The sequence below is a fragment of the Pseudophryne corroboree genome, chromosome 1 (genome assembly GCF_028390025.1).
Source record: "Pseudophryne corroboree isolate aPseCor3 chromosome 1, aPseCor3.hap2, whole genome shotgun sequence".
Taxonomy (NCBI): domain Eukaryota; kingdom Metazoa; phylum Chordata; class Amphibia; order Anura; family Myobatrachidae; genus Pseudophryne; species Pseudophryne corroboree.
Window position 1 is genome coordinate 948102233 of NC_086444.1, and position 18411 is coordinate 948120643.

Consider the following 18411-nt stretch of genomic DNA (forward strand, 5'->3'; position numbering starts at 1 on the left):
CTACCTTTTACATGTCGACCTTTTGACCATGTCAACCTAATGACTGTTGACCCTTTTACTGTAGATCTATTGACCTATAACCGCAGCAGTAAGGCCAGTTGCGTTCTTAGGATGACTTACTAACAAATGAAGTTTCTCCAAGGTATCCTCGACGCTTAAGGGTCACTTCTAGGAACTTGGCATCTTCATCAATAGTATACTGATCTCTATCCAGTGATATCCAAGCCCAGTTTAGGCGAAATGGCTGACTGCTGAGTTTATTACCGCCTGTAATATAAAGGAAGAATAGTAACAACTTCATTTAGGGAAATGGTAATATACAGTATATGACCAAATTGCTGTGAATGTTACATTTTATAGGTGGCACTAAAATATGTAGAAAAAAATAAATTATACGGCATCTGTTTAGCAGGGACATCTATGTATACTGTTCTGTTCACAGCATTGAGGCTAACATGATATATGTACTGATCTGGTTCTTCTCCTTGGTGAAGCACTGACACTAAGGGCCGGATTAAAATGTTCTTCCCCCCTCCTGGACGTTATTGTGACCGCCGGCAGTATTTTAATGTTACCGCCAACGGGTGCGACAAGTTCATTTCAGCTTGCTACCGCGCGGTAGCGAGCTTAAATGCACGTAAAGAGACTTTTCATGATAGTCGGGTTTAGGACTTTGTGTGCCTAAACTAGACTCTAATGGGCGCGATCAGTGTGATAATGGGGTGCACTTGTATATCGCCACTCTATCTCCCGACACTTTAGACGGGAGATAAAGGGTGCGATAAAATTTAAATTCGCTCCTAAGAAGGGTTACGTGTTACATTTTCACTGGTTCGTCTCTTCTTTTTAGTGAAACCTGGGAACTTCATGCTGGTATTATTTTCCCAGTGCATCTCTGTCAGGGCCGGCTCCAGGCCTACTAGCACCCTGAGCGAGAAAATTTAAAAGCGCCAAATGCGTTCCCTCCTGGAAAAGTGGGTGTGGCCTCCTGGGAAAGTGGGCGTAGCCTCGTAGCTTCATATCATCAAACTATAAATATATTTTCACACCCCCTCTATGCACACAGTTAGCAGCCTTACACATAACAGCCACAGTAGTGTTCCTTACACACAATGGCCCTCATTCCGAGTTGTTCGCTCGCTAGCTGCTTTTAGCAGCATTGCACACGCTAGGCCACCGCCCTCTGGGAGTGTATCTTAGCTTAGCAGAATAGCGAACAAAAGATTAGCAGAACTGCTACTAAATAATTCCCTGCAGTTTCTGAGTAGCTCCAGACCTACTCCTAGATTGCGATCAGCTCGGTCCGTTTAGTTCCTGGTTTGACGTCACAAACACGCCCTGCGTTCGGCCAGCCACTCCCCCGTTTCTCCAGCCACTCCTTCGTTTTTGCCTGGCACGCCTGTGTTTTTTTTAGCACACTCCCTGAAAACGCAGAGTTGCCGGCCAGAAACACCCACTTCCTGTCAATCATACTACGATCACTCGGGCGATGAAAAAACGTCGCTCGAGCTTGTGTAAATCTACAAAGTTTTGTGTGAAAGTACTTAGCGCATGTGCGCTGCGTACCATGCGCATTTTTGCATTTTTTTCACTTGATCGCTGCACTGCGAAAATCGGCAGTGAGCGAATAACTCGGAATGACCACCTATGTCTCCAGTATAGTGTCAGATACAAATAATGTCTCCAGTATAGTGCCAGATACACATAATGTGCAGTGCCAGATAGACATGATATGCCCCCCAGCAGTGCCAGCTACACGTGACATGCCCCCCAGCAGTGCCAGCTACACGTGACATGCCCCCCAGCAGTGCCAGCTACATGTGACATGCCCCCCAGCAGTGCCAGCTACACGTGACATGCCCCCCAGCAGTGCCAGATACATAAATGGCCACACAGTGCCAGATACATTAATGCCCCCACAGTGCAGATATGCCCCCACAGTGCCAGATACATAAATGCCCCAACAGTGCAGATATGCCCCCACAGTGCCAGATACATAAATGCCCCCACAGTGCCAGATACATAAATGCCCCCAGTTCCAGATACATAAATGCCCCCAGTTCCAGATACATAAATGCCCCCACAGTGCCAGATACATAAATACCTCCACAGTGCAGATATGCCCCCACAGTGCCAGATACAGAAATGCCCACACAGTGCAGATATGCCCCCACAGTGCCAGATACAAAAATGCCCCACAGTGCAGATATGCCCATACAGTGCCAGATACATAAATGCCCCCACAGTGCTGATATGCCCCCACAGTGCCAGATACATAAATGCCCCCACAGTGCAGATATGCCCCCACAGTGCCAGATACATAAATGCCCCCACAGTGCCAAATACATAAATGCCCCCACAGTGCAGATATGCCCCCACAGTGTCAGATACATAAATGCCCCCATAGTGCAGATATGCCCCCACAGTGCCAGATACATAAATGCCCCCAGTTCCAGATACATAAATGACCCCACAGTGCAGATATGCCCCCACAGTGCCAGATACATAAATGCCCCCACAGTGCCAGATACATAAATGCCCCCACAGTGCCAGATACATAAATGCCCCCAGTTCCAGATACATAAATGCCCCCACAGTGCCAGATACATAAATGCCCCCACAGTGCATATATGCCCCCACAGTGCCAGATACATAAATGCCCCCACAATGCAGATATGCCCCCACAGTGCCAGATACACAAATGCCCCCACAGTGCAGATATGCCCCACAGTGCCAGATACATAAATGCCCCCACAGTGCAGATATGCCCCACAGTGCCAGATACATAAATGCCCCCATAGTGCCAGATACATAAATGCCCCCACAATGCAGATATGCCCCCACAGTGCCAGATACACAAATGCCCCCACAGTGCAGATATGCCCCCCACAGTGCCAGATACATAAATGCCCCCACAGTGCAGATATGCCCCCACAGTGCCAGATACATAAATGCCCCCACAGTGCCAGATACATAAATGCCCCCACAGTGCCAGATATGACCCCACAGTGCCCTGCCAAATACATAAATGCCGCCACACAGTGCCCAATCCAGAAATGCCCCAATACCTGCGGTGCTGCTGGGAGGGGGGAGTCTGCTGAGGGCGCGGGCGGAGTGACTCTTCCTACACTGTTGTGTGCGCAGTATGCGTGCTGCGCCGGCGCCGCACTGCGCGCATAGCGTGCACACAACAGGATCGGGCAGGCCGGGCGGGTAGCGCTGCAGGCTGACTCGGCTCCAGGCACGAATATGGCGGCGCCCATTAAGAGTGGCGCCCCGCGCGGCCACTCTATTCGAACTTGCCTGGAGCCGGCCCTAATCTCTGTTTATGTAGTAAAGCATAATACCAGAAAAAGACCATCTTCCACCATTCTGAAATGTCCGTGTGTACAGGTGGTCCAATAAGGTTTGTCTCCATGCTTGTGGATTCTTATTAGTCCATGGTCACCCCTCCATAAGCTGTAGGAGAAAACCAAGAACTAGGTGATGGATCATTCAAAATAATTCATGCGATTCCCGAAATAGTTTCTGATTTCATATCTTGCACGAGGGCCATAATAGAGCAGCACTGTGCCCTGTGCCGGCCACGCCCCCTGAACACATAATGTCATAACGACACTGAGGGGGTGGGGCCACCGACACTGGGAAGTATGGTGCTGCCTGGAGCATCCAAAGAATGCATCAGGTGACACTGCAGTAGCAATACTGGCTGCAGGATGCTGTTCCAGGGACCCTGCTATCCGGGGTAGCGACGGTTCCACCTATGGTGCTTTGTGTCCTGTGTTACAGCAACACTCATACACCCCTAGTTACGGCCCTGTCCTGCACTGCTATATAGGATATTAACTGACAGCCAAATGCTCTGTATAGATGGCAGTTGCAATGATGATATGGTTAAGCAATCAATCAGTATAATGAACAAGAGTAAAAATAATGAATACAACCTACTGTCCCAAAATGTCCAGGAGACTACCACATTTCCTGGACCCCCATTACAACTGAACATTCTACCAGGGAAGTGGGCAGTGCTGGGGCATTATGACTTGTTTTGCAGTGAATCTCAGCACTGTGACCATTTCACACTGCAGTGGGGAATGGTTGCAGCTGCGCAATTCTAAGTGGATTAAAATCTGATTGTTATTTTAGAAGGTTATATAAAAGAATTGCAGTTATGTAATCAATACTGTGTTTCTTAATTAATATAGTGACCTGTTTATATTTGCCAGTGAGAAATAATGTACATCGATATCACATTGCTTAAAACAAGGCCATTTGCAAGACATATAGAAAAACTCTCCCATACACTAAGCCAGGGGTAGCCAACCAGTCAGAGACAAAGAGTCAAGAAATCTTGTTAGGTACATCAAAGAGCCGACTTCGAGCCGAAGGCGCACTTGCAAAAATGGGGTGTGACCTTGTGCCTGCTAAGCCACGCCGCGGTATAACATACATTGAAAAAGCCAGCTCCAAAATAAATTACAATGAAAAAGCCACTTCTACATCAAATAATTTAAAAAGCCAGATCCGCAGAAAATATATTGAAAAGCCAGATTCACATAATACACTTCAGTTCCCCCATGTGTCACTCCAGCCAGCACCCTCCTGTGTCACTCCAGTCAGCTCCCCCATGTGTATTTGGCTCCCTCGGTTCTCAGTCTACGTAGTGCTGCTGCAGGTGTGGCTGGAGTGCAGCGGTTTACAGATCTCTTGTGGTCACGTGACTTTGAGTTTTGGGAGCCACATTTGAATAAAGAAAGAGCCGCATGTGGCTCAAGAGCCACGCTTTGGCCACCACTGCACTAAGCCATACACTATACTCATAGGGGCATATTTATCACAATCCACATTTTTTATGTGGTTGTAATGTTATAAGTTGTTGAGGGGACAGAGTTTGTAAGAAGGTTCGGGCTGAAGGAGAGGGTTCTTAAGGATCCTTTCTGGGAAAAACTGCCAAACAATAGCCCACGATGCCATTGGTTAATGGTGCCAAGCTCTGGAAAGCTTTGCAATCTGGAATTTGGTATATGTCATAAAATAGGGTGTGGAATGGAAGGTTGACCACACTTAGGTCGACTTTGTCTAGGTCGACCACTATTGGTTGACAGTAACTAGGTCGACAGCGGTTCTAGGTCGACAGGGTCTGTAGGTCGACAGGGTCTAGGTCTTTTTGTGCTGTTTTCGCGGTACAGTGACCGGGAACCCCTATTATTGCACTGTGTCCCCTCGCATGGCTCGATTCGTTCACCATGCTTCGAGCAAGGTGCCTCGCTCTGTTACCGCTGCGTTTGGCACAGGTTACCGTTCCCAATCATAGTCCACGTGGATCGTAAAGTATGAAAAAGTTCAAAAAAGAAAAAAAAAAGTTGACCTTTTGACCTGTCGACCTAGAACATGTCAACCTAGAGACCCTGTCGACCTAGAAACCCTGTCGACCTAGTTACTATAGACCAATAGTGGTCGACCTAGTTACTGTCAACCTAGAACCAGATATCCATAATTTAGCAGCACCCATAGAAACCTAAGGGGTCTGTTTTTGCTAACGATAATTAAGGAGTATCGAAGATATTTCAATATGTTACAGTTAATGGAGTTGCTGACTGGTCTTCATTTCTGATCCATTATTTATTTATTTCTTATACACATATTTTTCATGAGTTAAGTATGTGAATAATCCTCATTGGTAAACTATGTGTATCTTTCCCTTAAAACACTAGCACAATGTATCTATCTGTATCTATTGTCTGTCTATCAATCAGTCCATATAGAGATGTGTACGTTTATCTTTAAACTGCACCAAATAGCCCTGTTTGGAGCCCTGCAGTCTTTATTTATTTATTTATTTATTTATTAACAATTTCTTATATAGCGCAGAATATTCCATTGCGCTTTACAATTAGAACAACAGTAATAGAACAAAACTGGGTAAAAACAGACAGACAGAGGTAGGAAGGCCCTGCTCGCAAGCTCACAATCTATAGGGATTGTGACTAAGCCGCACAATGGATCTCACCAATGCAACAAAATTACAATGCACAGGTTCGGGGCAGTACGGATGGTATAATGGTTAGCATTACTGCGTCACAGCACTGAGGTCATGGGTACGGTTCCCACCATGGCACTAACAGTGTTGAGTTTGTATGTTCTCCACATGCTTGCGTGTATTCCCTCCCACTCTTCAAAAATATACTGGTAGGAACTGGCTCCCAACAAAAACTAACCCTATTGTATGCATGTACATGGGCAGACTAGATGGGCTAAGTGGTTCTTATCTGCCGTCAAATTCTATGTTACCCTGGATACAGTTGCAGATATTGGGGTAATTCAGACTTGATCATAGCAGCAAATTTGTTAGCAGTGGGGCAAAACCATGTACACTGCATGTGAGGGGGGCAGATATAACATGTGCAGAGAGAGTTACAGTAGATTTGGGTGGGGTGTGATCAAACTGAAATCTAAATTACAGTGTAAAAATAAAGCAGACAGTATTTACCCTGCACAGAAACAAAATAACCCACCCAAATCTAACTCTCTCTGCAAATGTTATATATCCCCCCCCCCCCCTTGCAGTGCACATGGTTTTGCCCAACTGCATACAAATTGGCTGCTATGATCAGGTCTGAATTACCCCCATTGGGGGTCATTCCGAGTTGATCGCTCGCTAGCTATTTTTTGCAGCACTGCGAACAGATAGTCGCCGCCTATAGGGAAGTGTATTTTTGCTTTGCAAGCGTGCAATCGCATGTGCAGCCGAGCACTACAAAAAAGTTTTTTGCAGTTTCTGAGTAGCTCAGAACTTACTCAGCCCCTGTGATCACTTCAGTCTTTTTGGTCCCAGAATTGACGTCAGACACTTGCCCTGAAAACGCTTGGACAAGCCTGCGTTTTTCCAAACACTCCCAGAAAACGGTCAGTTGACGCCCATTTACGCCCTCTTCCTGTCAATCTCCTTGCAATCGGCTGTGCGAACGGATTCTTCGTTAAATCCATCGCTCAGCAACGATCTGCTTTGTACCCGTACGACGCACCTGCACATTGCGGTGCATGCGCAGTTCTGACTTGATCGCAGCGCAGAGAAAAATCCTAACGTGAGATCAAGTCGGAATGACCCCTATTGTGCCATGCATCTTGCACCATATGTTGCAAAAAGGATAGCTGTATGAGGACACATCTGTACTATTTTATTACTGATTGGTTTATTTATTTTTGTAAGGCATCTAATAATTTAGATGCCAAACCGGATTTATTTGACTCCTTTAATGACAATGTACTATTCTGTCTGACAGATAAAGAATGTTGGAATATAGGCTGCACTGTCTGGTTAATTTCTATTTTAGAGCAGCACATGTTGCATGCGTGCAGGCATTCTGTCTGTGGCATGTACATCAAAGTATTTCTAGTGTGCTTGAGGGTCAGCACAGATGGCTTAGGGTTCATATAACGCTAGCTATAATGTAAAAAGAAAGTCAGTATTTACAGGCCTTAATTTGTTACCATAGAGATCTGTGATGGATAATTTACGCCTAGATGCTTCACATGTTCAGCTTCTGAAAACATGAGCTATGGAGTTTTTATATAGTAACTTACAATTGTTTCACTGTATCACTTTCATTTTGGAGACAACATAGAAGTGCCAGAGTAGATTTAACTGTAAAATCATCTTAGTTCACATTTTCCAGGCTCACTCCTGCGTCTTATTATAACACTACTCTGTCAAGTTAAAGTGAGAGCCACTTAGCCTGAGGGATACGGTCATTAGGACAAGACTTAGGTCGACAGTCATTAGGTCGACCACTATTGGTCAACATGCATTAGGTCGACATGGTCACTAGGTTTACATGTACTAGGTCGACATGAAAAAAGGTGGACATGAGTTTTTCAATTCCCCCCCCCCCCATTTTTTTGAACTTTTTCATACTTTATGATCCACGTGGACTACGAGTGGGAACAGTAACCTGTGCAGAGCGGGGACATGGTGCACTAATTGGGGTTCCCTGTCACTTTACGAAGAAAACGACACCAAAAAAAGTAAAAAACTAATGTCGACATTTTTCCATGTCGACCTAGTACATGTTGACCTAATGACCATGTCGACCTAGTAACCATGTCGAACAATAGTGGTCGACCTAATGACTGTCGACCTAAGTCTTATCGACCTAATGACCCATACCCTAGCCTGATAAAGGCAATCTCATATTTCCAACACACAGCCATATTACAGGAATACTAATTGTTTACAATCACACTCATTCATCATAACTAGAAAAATAGTATTCTATAATAGAAAATAACAAACTGGTCCATATAGTATGCCTATTAGATGAATGTTTTTTTTTTTTTTTTACATTTTTGTTTGCTTTTTTTTCAAATGTACAGCACTGTGCAACAGTTTTAGGCAGGTGTGGAAAAAATGCTGCAAAGTAAGAATGTTCACTTAACAAAATGCAAAGTGAATGCACAAAAGAGAAAATTAAATCAAATCAGTATTTAGTGTGACCACCCTTTGCCTATAATACAGCATCAATTCTTCTAGGTACACTTGCACAGTTTTTGAAGGAACTCGGCAGGGAGGTTGTTCCAAACATCTTGGAGAACTAACCACAGACCTTCTGTGGATGTAGGCTTGCCTAAATTCTTCTATCTCTTCATGCAATCCTAGACAGCTGTTGAGATCAGGGCTCTGTGGGGGCCATATCATCACTTCCAGGACTCCTTGTTCTTCTTTACATTGAAGATCATTATTTATGACATTGGGCGTATGTTTGGGGTCATCGTCCTGCTGCAGATTAAATTTGAAGCTAATCAGATGCCTCAATGATGGAGGTGCCTGTATTTCTCAGAAGTGAAGCACAAAGAAACGGGCAATGTTGAGGACAGGAGACCCAGTAGACAACCCAGGAAACCAGTGGGACCCAGGTACACCCATCTACCATTTGAAGAAGTCTGGCCAGAAGTGGTCTTCATGGAAGAATTGCAGCCAAAAAGCCATACTTTCAATGTGGAAACAAGGCAAAGTTACTCAACTATGCATGAAAACATTGGAACTGGGGTGCAGGAAAATGGCAGCAGGTGCTCTGGACTGATGAGTCAAAATGTAAAATATCTGGCTGTGACAGAAGGCAGTTTGGTCACCGAAGGGAAGGAGAGCGGTACGATAATGAGTGTCTGCAGGCAACAGTGAAGCATGAAAATGGAGCTGAGGATTTGATCAGGATTAATGGTGTCCTAAATGCTGAGAAATACAGGCAAGTACTTATCCATCATACAATACCCTTAGGGAGGCATCTGATGGGCTCCAAATTTATTTTGCTGCAGGACAACAACCCTGAACGTACAGCCAATGTCATTAAGCGTAATGAATAACAAGGAGTCCTGGAAGTGATGATATGGCCCACACAGAGCACTAATCTCAAAACCATCGAGTCTGTCTGGGACTGCATGAAGAGACAGAAGGATTTGAGCAAGCCTATCTCCACAGGAGATCAGTGGTTAGTTCTCCAAGTTGTTTGGAACAACCTCCCTGCTGAGTTCCTTCAAAAACTGTGCGCAAGTGTACCTAGAAGAATTTATGCTGTTTTGAAGGCAAAGGGTGAGCCCACCAAATATTGACTTGATTTAGATTTTTTTTTCCTGTTCATTCACTTTTAATTGTAATTGCTAAAAATAAACTATTAACATTTCTGTATTTGAAAGCATTCTTACTTTGCAGCATTTTCTCCCACACCTGCCTAAAACTTTTGCACAGTACTGTATATTTAGCTATAACTCTTTATAATGACCTTATTTGCTAATAGCAGCCAATGATCAAACTTTCTGTAAGGTCTGCTTTATGTGACATTTTTGGTTTCCAAAGTCCATTTTCATGTTAGGTCTTCTTGTTTTATAAATAATTTTATTTGTAGCAACGCTGCTTGCTTAAATGCTTTAAAAATTGCTTTTTATACTGCAGAATACTTGTGTATGCCCATCAACCAGTATGCTAGATGTGATCCTTCTAATTAGAGACCACCAGTAGCTACAGGAGAGCTCTCAGACAGGCACAAGGTTCAGCACATTGTTACATTTACAGGTAATATCTAACTGCATTCCCTACATGATCATGCTTACATGATGTACCTCCAGGATACATACATTACAGTATGTCGGTGTGCCGAATGTAAACTACATAATGTTGATATGAACTGTATGTCGACATTATACAAGTGAACATGCACAACGCTGACTTGTAAAAGTCATAATTTAATTCTAATAATAACCTTAATGTCGACATTTTTACTATGTCAGCAACTCATATGTCGTCATTTTGTCCATGTTGACAACTTCTAGAGTCCAGATTTTCAGGTGTCTGTGTATCTTCGCGCAGACTATTAGACACATGCACTGTACGTCTCAGTTGCATGTGCAGACTTAAAGCATTGGCTGTTTGTGTGTGCCATGGATAATGTGTCCACCTCTGAACCCGGCCCCAGATGCTATTATGATAGTCACCAGGTGGTTCCAGTCCTAGTAATCATTTCTACTGACCATTTTGTAAAACTGACAGACAATACCCATGACTGACCTCTGTAGTGAGTCACCCCTAACCATAGTATGCCTCAGCCTTACTCCAAATGCTTTAGTACCTAACGCTTCCTCCCTGCAGCCTAACCCTAACTTTCATCCACCACCCCCCTCCCGCAGCCTAACCCTAACCTCTCCTATAGTGCCTAAACCTAACCAGTATTCTGACTGCCGGCATACCGAACGCTGGTACGATGACTGGATCTCCTGTAGTGTGTATTCTATGCTTAGCATAGTATTGACATGAGAATATGAGAAGAGTTACTGAAAACTAATATAATATATGGATGGAACTTTTTTTGAGACATAAACTTTTTTTTAGATATAAACTGATGACAGACAGAACTGTTGACAGTACAGAGTTATGCATTTAATAACCGAGAACTGTGAATGTGAGTCATATCAATCATTTTCCTGTAATAGTTTTTAATATGTAAAAATGTGTTTTCCCTATATACTGTGGTTAACAGAAAAAGATGTTGACGTGACACAATCATTATTAAATAAAGTTGTGAGAAAAAATAGTTGAGAATTCACATGGGAATTTGTACTTTTTAGTGCTTGGCAGAAGCTTATATCTTTGGCCTGAACACCAGACTCCCAATGACATTTCACAACTGATTATATTTAAGCCTAATTATGCCTGTGTAGTCTTAGCTGGGTGGCCAGCAGTGAAATAATCTTCTTAAACTTTACTTCAGTTTGACAAAGGTATGGAATCAATCTAAAAAGGCTAATGAGCGAGTAGCTGAGTATAATGGATTAATTAGAGTGACAGGAACATAAATTCCTGTTCAAACTAATGACTTCAATATATTACAATCTTCACACTTGTAAAGCAATTAGAGATGTGCACCAGAAATTTTTCGGGTTTTGTGTTTTGGTTTTGGATTCGATTCCGCGGTCGTGTTTTGGATTCGGACGCGTTTTGGCAAAACCTCCCTTAAAATTTTTTGTCGGATTTGGGTGTGTTTTGGATTCGGGTGTTTTTTTTCAAAAACCCCTAAAAAACAGCTTCAATCATAGGATTTGGGGGTCATTTTGATCCTATAGTATTATTAACCTCAATAACCATAATTTCCTCTCATTTCCAGTCTATTCTGAACACCTCACAATACTATTTTTAGTCCTAAAATTTGCACCGAGGTCGCTGGATGACTAAGCTAAGCGACCCAAGAGTACGGCACAAACACCTGGCCCATCTAGGAGTGGCACTGCAGTGTCAGACAGGATGGCAGTTAAAAAAATTGGCCCCAAACAGCACATGATGCAAAGAAAAGAGAAAAAGAGGTGCACTGTGGTCGCTGGACGACTAAGCTAAGCGACACAAACACCTCAATATCACAGGAATTATTCATTCTAATTAATGGTATTATTGGTCCAAATCACTGGAAGAAAATGACAAAATCACAGGAATTATTCGTTCTAATCAATGGTATTATTGGTCCAAATCACTGGAAGAAAATGACAAAATCACAGGAATTATTCATTCTAATCAATGGTATTATTGGTCTAAATCACTGGAAGAAAATGACAAAATCACTGGAATCATTTGGCAAGATCACTGTAATTAATAATTAATTATAAATCACTGATATTAATTGGTAAAATCTCGCTATCGCCTGCCTAGTCAAGTGGAATCTAGATGGGATTTTGTACCGGGGACACCATAACTTCATAAATTGTCTAAATCCCAATGCACTAATGGCGGAAAACGGGCACACGTATAACAGCGCACTAATTATACTGATCACTGATTATACTGAGCACTGATCACTGATGATACTACGGAGAACTGACACTGAGCAGTGAGAACAGCACTGGACTATTGTACTGTAGTATACTGATCACCACAATGCAGCACTGACATTGAGCACAGATATTAAGCACTGATCAGGATACTAGAAGTGACCCAGAGCAGCAAGTACAGCAATGGCCTACTGTACTGTACTACTATATACTGGTGGTCACCAAAATGCTGCACTGTACTACTATATACTGCTCACAACAATGCAGCACAGATATGGATACTTGAAGTGACACAGAGCTGCAAGATACAGCAATGGCCTACTGTACTGTACTACTATATACTGGTCACCAAAATGCTGCACTGTACTACTATATACTGCTCACAACAATGCAGCACAGATATGGATACTTGAAGTGACACAGAGCTGCAAGATACAGCAATGGCCTACTGTACTGTACTACTATATACTGGTGTTCACCAAAATGCTGCACTGTACTACTATATAGTATATACTGGTCACACAACAATGCAGCAGATATTGAGCACTGATCAGGATACTAGAACTGAGTCTGACACGAAGCTGCAAGATACAGCAATGGCCTACTGTACTGTACTACTATAATATACTGGTGGTCACCACAATGCAGCACACTGAGCACAGATATTTGCAGCACACCGAGCATAGATATTGAGCTTTTCAGGCAGAGAATGTAGCCACGTCCTCTCCGCTCAATCTCCAATGCACGAGTGAAAATGGCGGCGACGCGCGGTTCTTTAAATGGAATACGAATCTCGCGAGAATCCGACAGCGGGATGATGACGTTCGGCCTCATTCGGGTTAACCGAGCAAGGCGGGAAGATCCGAGGCTGCCTCGGCCCCGTGTAAAACACGTGAAGTTTGGGGGGGTTCGGATCTCGAGGAACTGAACCCGCTCATCTCTAAAAGCAATGTGTAAATCATAATAATATTATACAGTATACACTGAGCACAGATATTGAGCTTTTCAGGCAGAGAACGTAGCCACGTCCTCTCCGCTCAATCTCCAATGCACGAGTGAAAATGGCGGAGACGCGCGGTTCTTTAAATGGAATACGAATCTCGCGAGAATCCGACAGCGGGATGATGACGTTCGGCCTCATTCGGGTTAACCGAGCAAGGCGGGAAGATCCGAGGCTGCCTCGGCCCCGTGTAAAACACGTGAAGTTTGGGGGGGTTCGGATCTCGAGGAACTGAACCCGCTCATCTCTAAAAGCAATGTGTAAATCATAATAATATTATACAGTATATATATATATATATATATATATATATATATATAATAGAAGCATTTTTATTTTCCTTTATTGTCCTCCATTATCCTTATATTGTGATAGTGATCAGTAAGCCAGCCCCCCCCTTCTCCCTTCATAAGATTTGTGCTTGCCTACTCAACACAAATTACCTGTTCCATTTCCCACTTGCAGTGGTATAATGGCTGTATAAACACTGCGAGACCTCATCCCTCATACAGAAATACCCTCCCCTTGCCTCCCAAACTTACTGTGTTTATCCTCCGTTTTAAAGCACTATGTAGTATGCTTACTCTTATATAGGGAAGCCAATCCCGGGCCATTTTTTCAATCCCGGATATCGGGATTGAAAAATGGTCAATCCCGGGATTCCCGGGATACCCGGGATACCCGGGATTGGCTTTAGACTGTGTCCGGCCGCCCCACACGCCCCGCCCCTCCCGCCCTGCAGACATAAAATAACCCGTACAGCGGTAGCGGGTGAGGAGGAGCCGGCGGGTGAGTGCAGCGGAGCCGGCGGGTGAGTGTAGGGGAGCCGGCAGCGGGTGAGTGCAGGGTGAGCCGGGAGGAGGCGGCGGGTGAAGACCGCCGTACTTTCCGGCTAGGCGGCTGCTGAAAGCGCAGCGTGACCTCACAGTCACAGGTCACGCTGCGCAGGGGGAGACAGGAGGAGGGAGCCGGGCAGCGTCTGAGCGTCCTGAGGACGCTCAACGCTGATCCCTCAATCCCCGGGATTGGAGCTTCCAATCCCGGGATTGAATCCCGGACGTTTTTGGGCCTAAATCCCGGGATCCCGCCGATCCCGATCCCGGGATTGGCCTCCCTACTCTTATGCCCTTTTCAGACAAAAATCCCGGCAATTACCTGGAATTTCATTGCCAGGTTGTTTTGCCAGTCTCTACCTGACCCCCCTTTCACACAGAGAAGCAAATTACCGGGTCAAGAATTTCTACCCGGTAGTTTGCAGATCAACACGGGTATTTCGTCTGTGTGAAAAAGGGTCAACCTGGGTAGAAATTCCCAGGTCTCCCACCCTGGTAAATTTCGGGGTCGATGTCCCGGGAGTTTCAACTCGGGTTGACCCTTTCGCACAGAAAAGGAGCCATGTTTATCAGCAAATTCCTGGGTAGAACTGCTTCACCCGGTAATTTCATTTTCCGTGTGTAAGGAGTATAAGTAAATAAATGCTAATTGACAGTTGAGTAATATGTGCAAGGTATTCCTTTGCATAATAAAATATATCTGATGGGAGGCAATCAATTTGCCGGCTGTCGGGATCCTAGTGGTCAGGGTACCGATGCCGGTATCCAGACAGCCCACAATGCCGACAGACGGAATACCGGCTCTCAGGGTCTACTCCATCTTGTGGGTGTCCATGACACGCATAGAGCGGGAATAGATCCTCTGGCAAGCACAGCAAATCCACAAGGGGACTCGTAGCGCTTGCCCTGCTGCCGGCATTCTGGCGGGCGGAATGCCGCTGTCGGGATACTGACAGACGGCATCCTGCCCACTGGGATTACATAATCCTATATGAAACATGATGTGAATTCAAAATTCCCTCTAGAAACAAATGGGGGACCTTGGACTTCACACCTTAATTCCAAACATAATTAGAGGTGCTATCATGCTGAGACTTGTGGTTCCACACAGAAAAAAAAAACGTCAGATGCACACTTTATAATACTAAGCACTGCTAATCATAATAATTGTAATAATTCTTCTGTAATCTAACATAAAGCACAATGGAGGGTCTTAGCATCATTTTTGGCCAACAAATATGGGCCCATCTGGTAGGTCTCTAACACTAATGGTGCCCATACACTTGTGCGATGCCCCGCGACGCGACATCGTGGGGCATCGCACCGGCAGTTCAGGGGCGATGAAATCGCCCCTGAACTGCCAAAGTGATTACCATGCGATCATGCAATAGATCGTATGGTAATCACGTGATGGGCATGTCACCACCGAGTGGGCGCGGCCTCTGGCCGCTCCTGGCGGGTACCCATCGCACATCGCAGTGCGATATATAGCATGTGTTTTTACAAACACATGCCATCGCACTGCGATTCGATAAATATTAAGTGCAGCACATAATATCTTGAGACGCAAGATTCGACCGGCGTGCCCGCGCATCGCGTCAAAAGGTACCTAAAATGTGCATACAATCCCCCGACTTCTCTCACAGATCCAGTCGAAATTGAAGGCTAGTACCAATAATCTCACAAGTGTATGGGCACCATAAGGTTCAAGTCCAGGGCACGGGACCTCCCAGGTCAGCATACTGTAAGTAGTAAAATAATTATTCCTTTGCAAAATACCTCATGTCGGTATTTTGACATGTTGGCATTTCAAATGTTGGTATTACGACTATGGGCCTAATTCAGACCTGATCGTAGCAGCAAATTTGTTAACAGATGGGCAAAACCATGGCCCTCATTCCGAGTTGATCGCTAGCTGCTTTCGTTCGCAGCGCAGCGATTAGGTAAAAAAGTGGCACTTCTGCGCATGCGTATGGGGTGCAGTGCGCACGTGTGACGTACTTTCACAAAAGCCGATGCAGTTTGCTTTTCATTTGCACTGCTGGCCGCAGAGTGATTGACAGGAAGTGGGTGTTTCTGGGTGGTAACTGACCGTTTTCAGGGAGTGTGTATCAAAACGCAGGCGTGTCGGATAAAAACGCAGGAGTGGCTGGGGAAACGTAGGCGTGGCTGGCCGAACGCAGGGCATGTTTGTGAAGTCAAACCAGCAACTAAACAGTCTGAAGTGATCGCTAGGTAGGAGTAAGTCTCGAGCTACTCAGAAACTGCACAATCTTTTTTTGTATCAGCGCTGCGATCCTTTCGTTCGCACTTCTGCTAAGCTAAGATACACTCCCAGAGGGCGGCGGCTTAACGTTTGCACTGCTGCTAAAAGCAGCTAGCGAGCGAATAACTCGGAATGAGGGCCTATGTGCACTGCAGGGGGGGCAGATATAACGTGCAGAGAGTGTTAGATTTGGGTGGGGTTTGTTCAAACTGAGGCCCTCATTCCGATCGCTAGTTGCTTTCGGTCGCAGCGCGGCGATTAGGTGAAAAAGCGGCATTTCTGCGCATGCGTACGAGCCGCAGTACGCATGCGCGAAGTACTTTCACACAAAACTATACAGTTTTACACAAGGCCGAGCGACGCTTTTCAGACGCTGTGTTTGATCGGTGTGTGATTGACAGGAAGTGGGTGTTTCTGGGTGGTAACCGGCCATTTTCAGGGAGTGTGCTAAAAAACGCAGGCGTGACAGGTAAAAACGCAGGCGTGCCTGGGGAAATGGGGGAGTGGCTGGCCAAACGCAGGGCGTGTTTGTGACGTCAAAGCAGGAACTAAACTGACCTAGGTGATCGCAAGGTAGGAGTAAGTTTCGCGCTGCTCAGAAACTGCGTTAAAATTTTTACGAGCAGTTCTGCTAACCTTTCGTTCGCACTTCTGCTAAGCTAAGATACACTCCCAGAGGGCGGCGGCCTAGCGTGTGCCATGCTGCTAAAAGCAGCTAGCGAGCGATCAACTCGGAATGAGGGCCTGAAATCTAAATTGCAGTGTAAAAATAAAGCAACTAGTATTTACACAGCACAGAAACAAAATAACCCACCCAAATCTAACTCTCTCTGCAAGTGTTATATCTGCCCCCACCCTCCCCTGCAGTGCACATGGTTTTGCCCATCTGCTACCAAATTTGCTGCTACGATCAGGTCTGAATTAGGCCCTATGTCGGCATTTTGAACATGCTGGCATAATGAATGTGTTGATATTTTGCCTGTAGGTCAATGGCTACTGAGATTATGACTGTCGGTATTGTGTCTGTCTGTAAATTAACTGCTACCCGATGCTGTTACTGCATACAGTAAGAATGTAACTAGCCCTGAGGCACTAGTTAACATGGATTTCTGCTTGCAGCCACAGGACAGTGGGAGCAAAAATCCGCTAGACACGGGCTTACTGCAGGATCAATTGAATAGCTCCTGGCAAAATCCTTGCAATATTCATTGACATTGCGACCCCCCTCAAGTATGTTTAGATGTGATATGTGTTATGCACACCAGTGCCAGCAGGAATGTACTGGTGTCTGAACGGTGAGGGATGCAAAACAAATGAACTCACAGACAGACTGGGGAATATGACATTACATACACAGAAGGTGATAGGGTAACAAAATAAACACAAAGTGAACAGAGAAGCCCAAAGGCTAAGAAACTGGGTGTCTCCCTAGTATTAGGAATGCTCAGATGGAAAGGAGCGAGATGTAGTGATTTAATACGTAGAGAACCCGAAATGCTGTTGCTAAGGGCAACAGCAAAACCCTAAAGGGTTACCAACGGGTGTGGCAGTAAACTCCTTGGTCAGAGATGGAATAATAGACACAAGGAGAGTCTCCACAATCCTAGTCCTCACTTGCAGTGCACTGGTTCAGCTTACTGCCACTAAACTGACACCTGAACACCTTGCACAGTGAGAAAGGATTTTGGCAGGCAAGTCTGAGAATACAGCCGCAAACTTGCTAGGTTCACAGAGTAGCAAAAGAACCCCAGCAGGTTAAACGACTGACTCCAGTCTTACTGCTAGGTCTGGATTGGCAGAGTGTAATACCAAATCCCAAGGCCTATTTGCAGTAAGCAACAAACAAATACAAAGTTTACACAGTACTAGCTAGCTTTCAGGAACTGACTAACCAACAAAGATTCAGCAGCATCTGCCTAACCTGAGAAGAGGGTTTATATAGCAGGTGCTGTCCACGCCCCACTCAGACCTCACAGACTGTGAGCCCAAAAACCAGCACCGGATCC

General features: G+C 45.0%; 1 protein-coding gene across 1 annotated transcript in view; it reads right to left on the reverse strand.

Moving 5' to 3' along the window:
- Positions 1-18411, reverse strand: part of FREM3 (FRAS1 related extracellular matrix 3) — a 141835-nt gene that overhangs the window by 83482 nt on the left and 39942 nt on the right. Inside the window, exon 3 of the mRNA XM_063920414.1 lies at positions 121-267. Within this exon, the coding sequence (XP_063776484.1) occupies positions 121-267 (147 nt within the window). The remainder of the gene's footprint in view (positions 1-120; positions 268-18411) is intronic.